Below are 12,788 nucleotides of genomic sequence, written 5' to 3' on the forward strand. Positions count from 1 at the left end.
CTATTAGACACAGAGGCTTCATGGATGAACAGATTCATGTACTGCCAGATACATTTTTACACAACAGGAACGACTAGAAATAAATAATTGCATATAATGTCATATCCCCATCATCTATGATTTACACTTGCTTCCAATTAATTAACGGATAAAGTATAAAATTCTGCTACTACTTTTAAAGCACTACGACTCCAACAGCCCACTTATCTACTTGAAGTCCTTCCTAAATATGTCTCTTTATCCTCCTTCCGTTCTTCTGACCTTAATTTGCTCATTTAATTATTATATAAATTAAGATAGCCATTAACACTGTTAAATTCTGTATAAATCTAAATAGGCCTATAATTTTCAGTTGGAAGTGTTTTTATGTTGATTGTCAGATTGCTTGTCTGTTACATCTAATTTCGCTGTTCCCTGGTTACATTTAATATTTATTGCAATAATCCGCTTGCTGTTTTCTGGAGCTATATAGGCTTATACGTCAAAACTTATTATTCTGAAAATATTTATGTCTATATTTGATGCTAGTACACATATCATACATACAAAAAATAATTTAAGAAACGTATAGACATCTATATATCTATATAATATAAAGCTTTGTAAACAGTTATATGTAGAAATACAGAAAAAAAAACCCAAAACGAATTCTAGATAACTGGGTACGGGTACTAGTACGGGCATTTATAATGCGCCTCTTCCTTGAGATTATAAAGGACAGTTCTTTTCCTTGGTCATTGGGTCCACATGCTTTTAGTGTTGCTGCAGGTAATCTGCGCAGGAGCAGGCAACCCCACCAGTTACCCATTTATACTCCTAGGTGGAGAGAAGCAATACAGATAAAGTGTCTTGCTCAAGGACACAAGCGAAATGCACGGGGAGGAATTAAAACCCCGACCTCGAGGTTGAGAAACCAAACCGTTCCTGCTGCGTCAAACCGCTTCGAAGTGATATTTTTAAAAAAGTTTTAAACATCTATATGTAGATATATGCGAGTTGTTTATGCTTTTATTGTCTCCAGGTTATGTTGGAGGAAGCTCTTATTCATAGTGGAGAAACTTGTTATGTTCACCAGAAACGCCTTTAATTAATATTCTTCATAGTTTATTTCTGCTTGATGTTTTGAGGTTTTCTAATATTCCTAAAACATATAATTCTCTCTTCCGTATTTGATACCAGGTTATGTTGGGGGAGGCTTGCCTACCCATAAAGGTGCTGGAACAAACTCATTATGTTTACCAGAAACGCCGGAATATGATGACGATTTAACATCTGGTGGCAACAATCGATTGTCTCTGTTATACAGTCCTTTGAGTGACGTACACGAGGGAGACATCATGTGTGCGGTGTGCCTTGCGCGTGGCAGATCAACCACTTTGATGATTCCTGCTAAACGCACGTGTCCTTCAGGCTGGACCAAAGAGTATGGCGGTTTATTGATGGGAAGCTACAAGGAATATAGTGGTCATAATTATCTTTGCATTGGTAGAAATCCTCAGGCACGACATGGTTCCATGGCAGACAATGAAGGCCAGTTGTTTTACCCTACCAGTGGAGTATGCAGCTCGCTCCCTTGCCCACCGTACGTTAATGGGTATGAAATATCATGCGTTGTATGTACTAAATAAATAGTCTCGCGTTTTACTATCATAATCGGCGGAGGCCCGTCCCATAGTGGATAATTATAATGTTACAATAGTTTAAGCCAGAGGGATAAATTTTAGCATAAAATAATAATTTTATTTATTTTTTTTTATTTTTTATTTTTTTTATTTTTTGCTTTTAACTAATACTGTATGTACAATTTTTTGCTGATGTTTTCATCTTCGATGCACTGAGTTCTTTTTTTTTATTTAGTTGGCCATGCATGCTAGCTAACATTTTTTTTATCTCTGTAAAAGCAAATATTAATCCAATATACAAACGATTGCGAACACAGAATGATAGCAATATACAAACGATTGCGAACACAGAATGATAATTTCAAATAATACTCAGACGAAATAAATTATATGTAACGAAGACTAAAATACGAACAATGTAGTTTATAAAACTTCACATTATAATCAGACAAAATAAATCATATAATGAAATAAATGATTGGTTATCGGATTTTTAATTTAGGCATAAATTATGCCAATCTTTGACTGACACTGAGTGTACCCATTGAGCTGACGGAGTACTGACTCAGAATTATAGTCAATTTGTAAAGAAGACAGTAGAAAATAATTGGAGAGAGATGAAAATGAAAGAATGGGATGTAAGAGAGAGAAGGAAAGAGATGAGGGGGTGGGAGAGAGGGGGAAAAAGAGGGGAGAGAGAGGGGAAAAGGGGGAGAGGGGAAAAGACAAACAAAACTAATAACCTTTGCTAAGTATAAGATAGTTTAAAAACTGTTTTGGCAGAGCAGAGGAGTCAACGTGATGTTACAATTATCATTAATTTTATTAATGTTATTCATTTGAAAGACGATTTGAAAGAGAGTTTTCAAGTATCCTTGTAAACCTAAAACATATTGTAATGCCCCACAATTTAGTATATGATCATTTATAACACTATCAGATCGTGAAGAATGTTCTTTAAGTAATAGTTATTAAGCATCTATTTGTCTTACCAATATAATCATTATTACTGTATATTGTTTGTACATATTTAAATTGCTGTTTAAAGCAACGATTCTTGGAATACTTATTAATTAGAAATAACATTTTGACGAAATTATTTTTATTCACATCATAAAAACCACTCAAAGTGCCTGTGTGTTCAGTCTACAAGAGCTCGAGCGACGTGGCATGTGACTGTTGCCTGGTTCTCAATAGAGCCATCCGGATCGGGAGCTAACCGTTAGCGCTAACCGTCAGCACCTGCGTGAAAACGCCAAATCGCTTAGCGCTAACCGTTAGCGGTATCCGGATACCGCTAACAGCGTTCTCACGAGACCTAGTATCCGGTTTGGGAGCTTGCCGTTAGCGCTAACAACCGTTAGCACCTGTGTGAGAACGCCCGATGTTTAGCATTAACCGTTAGCAAGCACTCTCGGTTAGCAAGGTGAGGGCGTTTCTATCATCAACCAATCACACGTACGCGTTTACAATTTTCAGTTTCTTATTGGCTAGTGATTCAATCATCATTATTCTTGGTATCCGGATCGGGATCTTCTTGCATGGACACACGCTTAGCTGCCGTGTGAGAACATAATAATGGTGATCATCCAGAAGTTTTGCGCGCACTGTGATAACAAGGCAATGCAACAGAATTAAGGACGCACATCTCGGGACCTCAAAGGTTATAACTCTGGCATCGACATTCTAGGCGCACGTGCGTCCCTGCACGCTGAACGTCACAAAAACCATAGCAACCAGACCATAAACCGTCAGCGCACGTGACGAATTACCCACGCGCGTGGGTCGCCATGATAATCGCGAGTCGTGCGGTGATTACAAAGGAATAATGATATTTTGCACTAACATTAGACTGAATTTATATTCTTCATTTCAACATTAATTTTTTTTCCGAAATTGTGGTGAATTGTCGTTCATGAGACTCACTTCGCAGAAAAAAATTAATAAATTTTCTGTATATACTCAAATGTTCGTTTTCGGCCCCTTATGCCAACATTGTCAAAATGACAGATTAATGTTACATAAGAACATGAAATTTTATAAAATTCGTAAATTTTAAATTGCTATAACTTTTCATTTTTTGATCAATTTTCACAAATCAAATTGCAGTTTATAGAAGCATTGAACAAGCTCGCGGTCAAAAAAAATAAGATGTAACAGACATTGCGAAGTACCCAAAAAAACACCATAAAACGAATGGCAGGCATAGACTAATAATTGACGGCTGTACTCGCAACTAGTATCGGATTGTCGATGATAGTAAAGATCAAAGGACTGTACGCACGCGCTATGTTCGAGAGCGGAGATAGATGTTCGTCCTTCTGTTAATTTACCTTGGTGATAACGTGTTTGTGACGTTTTGTCTCCCCAGCATGGCGCCATTGGCTTCACTAAAACCAATGAGCAATCTGGGATTTATTCCTCACCTCTCGATTAACGGAGAAATGCATAAAAGTTAGGCCTATGTAAACTACGAAAAATAAACATATCGTCCCTCTTTGGTTAGTTACGTGATCAAAGTCACAATCAGAAATAAAAATAAAATGGTGGCGCTTTGTTTGACGAACATCAATTTGAAACACGAGCAGCTGAAGCAAGCTCTTCTTTAGGAAAATGAAGACTAAATAAATTATAACAGTTATCAAATCAAGATGTGTAATATAAAATACTTCATAAGCCTCATTTACACTAGACAAGATTACGACACGGTATCGTGTCGTGGTTGTGTCGTAATCGTGTCAAGTATAAAGGTGGCTTTAGAGGGGGACCTAATTATAGTCAAATATACATAGTGACGGAATTACTAGGCATCAATAAGCCGCGATATAAGAATATTGGTAAATAAAAAAACATAGGCCTATTACACATGGATCACAATATGGACTGGTATTTGTGTGACGGTCTAAGCTAATGAGCTGATATATGAGCTAATGAGCTAATATATATAAGGTATATTGTAAGGTCTATAGGCTATATAAGATGTGTATAAGAGACAGCGACATGGTTCCATGGCAGACAATGAAGGCCAGTTGTTTTACCCTACCAGTGGAGTATGCAGCTCGCTCCCTTGCCCACCGTACGTTAATGGGTATGAAATATCATGCGTTGTATGTACTAAATAAATAGTCTCGCGTTTTACTATCATAATCGGCGGAGGCCCGTCCCATAGTGGAAACAGCCTTTTCTGCATTCCGTTTATTATTATATTTATAAGGGTTATTAAATTAAATCCATTTATTTTTTTAAATTTTTGTTTGAATAATATTTAAATGTACATGTATTATCAACAGAGAACAGGCAAAACGAGTGCTCAGAGGCGGAAATCGGGACAATGGCCCATAGAGATATTCAAGTGCAACATTTCTTATAATAAAATTAGTGTCCTTTTGGAGACCTCGTTTTGTCATTTTTTCAATGCTTAAAAGGAGGGCGTATCACATTGATCTCTGTTTAACGTGTGTGCATCAAGTGTTGTATTAGCATACCGTAGAAATTGCCTCTCATCGCATTTGAACAACGAAAATCGCTAATTCTCAGTTGGTTATTTCATTGTTCCTGGTTAAGGCCTTTCCATCATAGACAGAAGCTGGACCCGAGCTTTAATGATAACAGTAGCTTTAACTAGCCTATTAAAGTGAGGACATGGGCTGTATTGTGAAAATGTATCCACAGCCTCGGTTCAATCCTCCATTTATACAGTCAAACATTTTAAACTGTTTTTGTACTAGCCCTACCAGTTCTTCTGTCAAATGATGGCTACAAATGAAGTTCTTTGCAATACAGTGGCATAACGCCTACGCGCTCTCCTGCGGCGGTCCAGGGTCCCCCTCGCCAAAAAGGGTTTTGTTGATACATAACAGCATAATGTATCATTGACATCGACTGTAGGACATATAGGCCTCATGTGTGGTGGATTAAATGGCGCCCTGTCGACCCGGGGTCCCTACTAAATTTGTCAAATCTTTTTTTTTTTAATTTTTTTTTTAAGTGGAGATAAAAAGAAATTATATTCACAAGTCTGTGTGCCAATTCCCGCCTTCCATTTTATTACATCAACCCTAACCATGGTGGGGATGAGGTGGTAGACCCAGCGGCGTAGCGAGGTGGTGAGGTGACGGGCCCCGTGCAAGATAATAGCCAGGCCATAAAATGCACCTGGTCGGACTCAGAGTCACAGCCTTGGCTTGGCGGGGTCTACTTGATAAAGTATAGTGATCTGACGTGATTTAAAACTATGCACAGTATAATTGAAGCAACTTCTTCATAATATCCAACCAAAACGTGTGTGTATAGGCCTATGTGTGTCGATATTTCAATTGCTTTAGAAATACCGTAGGCTATGATTTCAAAAAGTATTGTAGTGCATCGTACCGTGGTACGAAGTATACGCAAATACCTAAATGAAAGAAATAGGCCTATCCTTGAATTTATTCAACAGATACGAAGCTGTTTATAGCTTTGTTGGAACCATGGACTCTAAAACCTAATAGGCCTATTATTGAGGAGTCCTTTTACAATTTAGGTTATATTTTCAGATCTGTAGGCCTATTGAACGGGTCCCTTCCTTGGGCCCCAGTGTTTTGACCTGGCTCGCTGCCCAAGACCTACGTCATTGGTAGAACTTCCATCTTTGAAAAATTTCTCCCTGGTTCCCCCTTCCTCTATTTCAAATTCATGGATTCACCACTGATACACTATACGGTAATTTATTTGTCGTTAAAAATAATTATAATAACAATGACAAACATGATTAAAAAACGAGCACATCCCACGTGAAATTATCTGCTAATGAGACCCAAAAAGGGCCCAGCGGTGGCTCTAGAAATTTGCCGACAAGGGGTCCGACATATCCAGCAGGAGGTCTGGCCCAATTGGCCTATTAGAGCCTTTCGGTCCTGGACCTGGATTAACGTAGGGTTTACGAGAGAGTTTTTAGAGCTTATTATGGTCCAAATTGTGCTTTTAGACCACAACAATTGGGATTGGAAATCAAATTAACGTTATTTGGATAGACAAATTTTTTTTTTTTGATCCAACGAAATCGTCGATGAAGGAAAACTTTTCCTACCCCCCTCCCCCACCACGCGCTGGCGCCACCACCACTGGCAAGGCCCCAGTCTCAGAAAGCCACAGGGCCTCCGATCCCATCGTTACGCCACTGCTAATCGGAGATCTTGTATGCTTTAGGAAGTTTCAAATGCATTCCAGCAAGTTTCACTTGTTTAGACCTGTATGTGTTATCCATTCATACGTTTGAAAGGGTCTGTCCTTCAACTTTAATTCTGTTTTACTCGTAAATATTTAACTAATATAGTTGTATATTTCTGTGACATTGGTTGGACCATGAAGTAAAACTACAGTAATTCTAAGAATTAATTATAATGAAACAAAATTTGTTTCATTATAATTAATGTATTCACCGAAGAATGAGCTGACTGAGCTGGGTTGGAATCGTCTGTCGACGCCAGTGGGAGATTAGTCTATTAAAATTAATGCTGTTTCGCCAAACACTATAATGTTGCAGAGCATTGCAGGTATTATAATTGATATGTGGGAAGTGATACAGGTGTGTCTGAACTTGAGCAAAAGCTCGTGTTTCATATAAATCTGTTAGTTAAACAAGGTGCTACCCGCGTCATTAGCCGTTCTTGTTATACTAATATTCAATTCGCAAACGAAAGTGAACAAAAGAAAAAATAAAAGAAACCATTGAAAGCACTGATAGTAAATTTGTATACAGTTCCAGTATTATTAGTTAATAGTAGTTAAGATATATTATATAATTTTAAAATTTTGTAACAGGGCCATAATTGTAAAACAGGTTGTTTTAATCATGTATAAATAATGTTCAACAAATAAATAAATAAGGGTTATCTCGTTTAAACGAACTCAGTAATTTTGGTAGACAACAACTGGCCTACAAGTTATCTCTATTCAGTTACTATATACCTATCTAATATTTTATAAATTCATATCATAATATAAAATTGCATTTATTTTTTTTTTTAAAGTTTTTAAATTGTAATTTACTTAAGGGAACAAGTAACATCTGAACACGATAATCATGTAATAGTTCTCAGTATTTAGTATAATTTATTTGCCACTTTTAAAATATCCTTTTACAATGAAAACCATTTGCAAGGGTCGCTCATGAATAAACAGAAATAATAACTAGATTTCTGAGTCAATGTTTCGTGGCTTGAAAATTGATGTTATGTTTGTAATGGCTTAAACTACTACCGTATATAAGATAGAATTATCCCCCACCGGACACATCCCGGTATTTCTGATTCATGGTTTCAGAGTCGGAATGAAAAGAATAGGCTGCAGTGTACTTAACTAAAAAATGTAAAATACTATGGAAAAAAACGATCCCTCGTGGGACAAAACTATCCCCCGAGGGATACGGTAACAAGTCGGCATTTCCAGGTTTCGGAATAATATGGTTATCTCATAATATTAATGATATAAATATGTTTATATCTGACATTATACTTTAGATTTATACTTAGATTATGGAAACAAAGAATTTATTTTGAAAAGACCAATTTATATTCATTACATACGGTTCAAGTGAATACTTGATAGTATGTAATGATAGTGTATCATTGCAAAACGTAGATTGGGTATTTTGCAATTAAAATGTAGATAAAGATAGATACGATGAATAGAGGGAAAAAGCAGAATATGCAAGTTATTTCACTTAGATATAATTTTGTTTTTCCCTATTTTAATGAAATTAGAAAAAAAGCATTTCTACCACATTTTGTTAACAAAATACTTATATATTTCAGTTCTTTCTCTTAATGTCTCTAAAAAATGTAAATATGGCCAATAATTTATTCGAATATTTGTATTATGCTTATAAACTTAAAAATAGCTATTTAGAAACCCTCACCAAATAATTGTATTTATTTTTAATGTATTAATAGTCCCGGAGGCCTATTTTGTTGAATAAAATCTTCCTGGCATAAAAGTTGTATTGTCTACAACGATAGCTTCAAATAAATCTAATCAGATAGAAGACCAGTAAGACACGCATACCCCAATAGGGAGTTTTCGCCCCACGACGTTAACCTTAACTTTAACGGATGACGTCATAATTTATTCATCTTGCGTTGCGGAGTAAGTTAATTTAAGGATTTTACGTCTCGACGTACGTTAGTTACGGGTTTGTGCATGCGTATTTCGATTTGTTTACAAAAGGGGCGGATCTATTTCACTGCATGTCGGCCACTAACGTTAAGCTGGTTTTCCACTAGGCGAATTCATTCGCGCGAATCAAAGCGTCCGTTCGCTTCCAGAGCTCTGATTTGTTGCGCAAAACCTCCGATAGGAATGTGAATGCGCAAGTGCAGGAATCTATGCTTTCGATTCGTGCGAATAAATTCGCCTAGTGGGAAACAGGCTTAAGATTAACGTCGTGCATCGAAAACTCCCTACTAATGCACGATTACGTTGCTACGTGGGACCATAGCAACAATATCCAAGGGAAGGGCTTAGCGGAATGGCTCATTAGAATCAATGGTCTGTCATTGGCGGGTCTCTCCCATCACCTCTGTAAGCTATGTATATAAAAAAAAAACGATACTTTAAACAAATATTTTAACAAATGAGTCTCATGAAATGGACAAAATTCAGCTACATTTTTTCACAATCATCGTAAGTATATAAAAGAACGTACGGTACCGTGGCCATTTGACTTCATTTTCGAGAGACAGATAAGTTAGTGAAGCTGGTCTTTCTATAAATGAAAATGTTGGTTTTCAAGGGTACGTCGATCCTTGTTCTCGGTCTTTGTCTGCTGATTCTCAACAAAGCCAAGGTAAGCTATTTGTAAGAAACAAATTAATATAACGAATATTGAGAATTTGTTGATAAAATAGCGCTTTTACATTAAAATGCCTACAACTTTGCCTTTACTTTATTGGCTCTATGAAAGGAAGACTATCGACTTTTCCTTAAGCTGCTCTATGTTGACTCAGTGGCCTATATAACTTTCCATTTTCCTTGCCCCTTTTCTCTATTTTTTTATATACTTATCACTTTTGATTGTGTTTTTAAACTCAATTGTGAAATATTTCCAAATATTCATACGGTTTGTTAACCTATAAAAAATGTTCACTACCTTAAAACATTAGAATGACCAACGTGCACAGGAGAAATGTGTTAGAGGATCTATCCGGGTACGTCTAAAGTTTGAATGCAAATGCGATGCTTAAAACACCCCCCCCCCCCCCCCCCCCACCCCCCACTCTCAAGAGTTTATTTAATACAAAATTTTGGCTTCATTGAACATTTTATCCAGCCACAAATCTACAAGTTTTAAATCCCATGTTATATTCAATATGTATACGTTTACAATTACAATTTCAACAACATTTATTCAATCAATTAATCAGTAACAATATAGAATATAACATTAATCAGTCAAATCAGTATAACAATATGAAGTAGGCCTAAAATCAATAATAAATAGTAAAAATATAAAGTTTTAATTGATATTTATTAGTAAAAATATAGTTCAACTAAACGGAAAAGGGATAGGCCTAATCAAATTAACCAATCAATCAATCAATAATAGTACCGGTATATCATGTATACGGAAATAGACAAATGAAGTTGACTTGGATTATTTCTAGAAGTTGTTGTTGCCCTGCACGATTTGTTGTTAATTTTTGTATAACCATGGGATGATAACCAATCTAATTTTTAAAAAAAGAAAAAAAAAAGAAAATCAGTGAAGAAACGTAAGAATCTAAAGTTAAATCTGAAAATACAATAGTTTAGTCTTGACCCTTTATTGAAACAGTCCCTATCTGGACCGATAAACACTTTTTTGAATTTTTGGGTCCACAACTGACAACAAGGCATCGTTTTTAATTCATTGAAGGGAGAAGAGGAAGGAAATGGTGTAAATCAAGTATGGAATTTCTTCTTCGGGAATGGAGGTAACAATTGGTTTATTTTTTCATCCTTTCAGATCACGATAACATTGACACCATGTTTTGTTTTTTCCACTTTTTATCACACTCACCTACAAAATTACTCGCCCATCCGACGGGAACTGTCACCCGTACGCTTATTCGTTCGTTCGTTCGTTAATTAATTAATTTATTCATTAATTGATATATTATTTTATTTCATTATTATTGATTCTTTATTTTTTTTTTCATTATTTTTTTTCATTTACTTATTCAATCGTTCGTTCTTTTGTTGATTCATTTGTTCATTTTCTTAGTTAATATCATTCATTTATTTGATTATTCACTAATTTATTTATTTGTTCATTATAAATTATTCATTCAAAGACTCAGAAACACTCTCTTTACAGTTTTATTTTTATTTGATTTTATGTCATCAATATGCTCTTAAAAAATGCAAAACAGAAATATGAACAGATTGAATCACAAGCGAGCATACCGGGATAACCCTAAAATTAACGTAAAATGATCATAGTTATTAACATTAAGCACATGTGTTTACATTAACTCTATGTCTTTCATGTATAGAAACACCGGAGCCTACGTACAATTGCCCAGCAGAGCCAGTGACATGTGAAACAAGAAATGCAAGCGTAGCTTATGTTCGTTGGGGTCGGGATGACTGTAACCCAGATACCTCAGACATCGTATACTCTGGTAAAGTAACAAAGTGTTATTATGCGAACCTGATATAATGTCAGTAGGCCTAGATCTATAGCTCTTAGCAATAGCTTGTTAACCAAGTTTAACACATTCTTTCATGCAACCAGGCGCAGATCCACAGTTTACCATGACTACTGTATCCTAGAATGGGCGGGGTCATGAGAAGGCTGTGTAATTTGTGATTCTTCTGTCGCTGGAAGACACATTTTAGATGAGTGGGGTCTGAGGTAATTCATTAGAAAGCTTTAGTTTCTTATATGCATAGAAATGCATTCTGAAACGTTTATTATTAATACACTTCGAATTCATAGTTTTTCCCTATTTTACTGCGGAAAATTAATGATGGTGATGATGAAGATGATAAGGAGGAGACAGCGGCGTAGCTAGGTGTTGACAGGCACCTATGCTTAATTAATTACCTGGTCCTTTGATCTGAAGTGTCAACTAAGGCGACTCGCCTGAGTTACGGTTGGAGTTCGGAGACATAATCCTCGTAGTCATACCATATTTTTATAACAACAAAATTTATTATTTATGATAACTCTTTTGTATCTATAGTAACTTACACACCACAATCAGTTCAGGCATTCATTTCTTCCAGTATATTTTTTTTAAACAAATAACATAATATAAGACAAACGATAATTTAAAAACTAAAAAGCCTGAAAACAAATATACATTTATATAAATATAAATAAATTATGTATAAATAAATAATTACTTGAGAAAAGAAAAATAAATATAACTGGTTTGGATCATGTCTCATAGTCCATTAACGTATTTTAACATAATTGAAGGAATTTGAATGTTATGAAGACCGTGAATGTTTAGAATATTGAATTTCTTACACAAAGGTTTAAATGGGGAATCAACAGGGACTAATGCTATGATGCGGGCAATCATGATGTAATTAATCATGATTATGATGTAATTTCAATAATTTATTGAAATTATTTGATAATCAGCAGCCCAAATAAAATTGCAGTATTGTAAATAATGTAGTATAAGAAAGTTGTAGAGATGGTGTATATTGCGGAAAAGGTATTTTGATTTGTTAATTACGCCAATGGATTTAGAAATTGTATTTGCAATATATTTTCATAAATTACAACACCAAAAAACAGTTTGATACGTTTTTACGTTTTTTACGTTTTTTACGTTTGATAATAATCTAATGTAAACCAATTCATCTTTTATTTTAGATTGCATATCCATAGAATAACAAAAAAAAAGAACCAAAAAAAAACCAAAACATGATGGTTAGAAATACTAACAAGAAATCGCTAGCCCCATCACAATACTATTGTTAATAATGATTGTATAACAATTTTACCAGTCACATTTTGTCATTAGGTTTATATGCCGAAGAAGACCAGAGGACTGGTCGAAAATTTCTTTGAAAAGTGTTCTATTTTTGTTATGTCCACATGACTCGTTGCTATAATTTTTTGTTTCAACGCCTATTATATAATTTCAAGAACACACGTGGAGTTACGATGATATATATGATGATATACAT

At 35.3% G+C, this 12,788-nt stretch overlaps 2 protein-coding genes across 2 annotated transcripts in view; both read left to right on the forward strand.

Moving 5' to 3' along the window:
- Positions 1 to 689: 689 nt before the first annotated feature.
- On the forward strand, positions 690 to 1,730 carry LOC117112266. The gene is made up of 2 exons (XM_033255337.1): positions 690 to 768; positions 1,180 to 1,730. The coding sequence occupies exons 1-2, from the start codon at positions 690 to 692 to the stop codon at positions 1,626 to 1,628; spliced, it is 528 nt and encodes a 175-aa protein (XP_033111228.1). The 3' UTR covers positions 1,629 to 1,730.
- Positions 1,731 to 9,364: 7,634 nt separating this feature from the next.
- Positions 9,365 to 12,788, forward strand: part of LOC117112267 (short-chain collagen C4-like) — a 5,190-nt gene continuing 1,766 nt past the window's right edge. Inside the window, exons 1-4 of the mRNA XM_033255338.1 lie at positions 9,365 to 9,447; positions 10,516 to 10,573; positions 11,135 to 11,286; positions 12,067 to 12,088. Of these exons, the coding sequence (XP_033111229.1) occupies positions 9,373 to 9,447; positions 10,516 to 10,573; positions 11,135 to 11,286; positions 12,067 to 12,088 (307 nt within the window). The 5' untranslated portion in view covers positions 9,365 to 9,372. The remainder of the gene's footprint in view (positions 9,448 to 10,515; positions 10,574 to 11,134; positions 11,287 to 12,066; positions 12,089 to 12,788) is intronic.

This window comes from Anneissia japonica, unplaced genomic scaffold (genome assembly GCF_011630105.1).
Source record: "Anneissia japonica isolate Jap-2015-1 unplaced genomic scaffold, ASM1163010v1 scaffold1537_len634075_cov158, whole genome shotgun sequence".
In the NCBI taxonomy this organism is placed as follows: domain Eukaryota; kingdom Metazoa; phylum Echinodermata; class Crinoidea; order Comatulida; family Comatulidae; genus Anneissia; species Anneissia japonica.

Bases quoted from the DNA above. Each gene is read 5' to 3' on its own strand.
- LOC117112266 (XM_033255337.1), top strand. From the start codon at position 690: ATGCGCCTCTTCCTTGAGATTATAAAGGACAGTTCTTTTCCTTGGTCA. The intron at 769-1,179 runs GTAATCTGCGCA...ATTTGATACCAG, and splicing joins TGCTTTTAGTGTTGCTGCAG to GTTATGTTGGGGGAGGCTTG.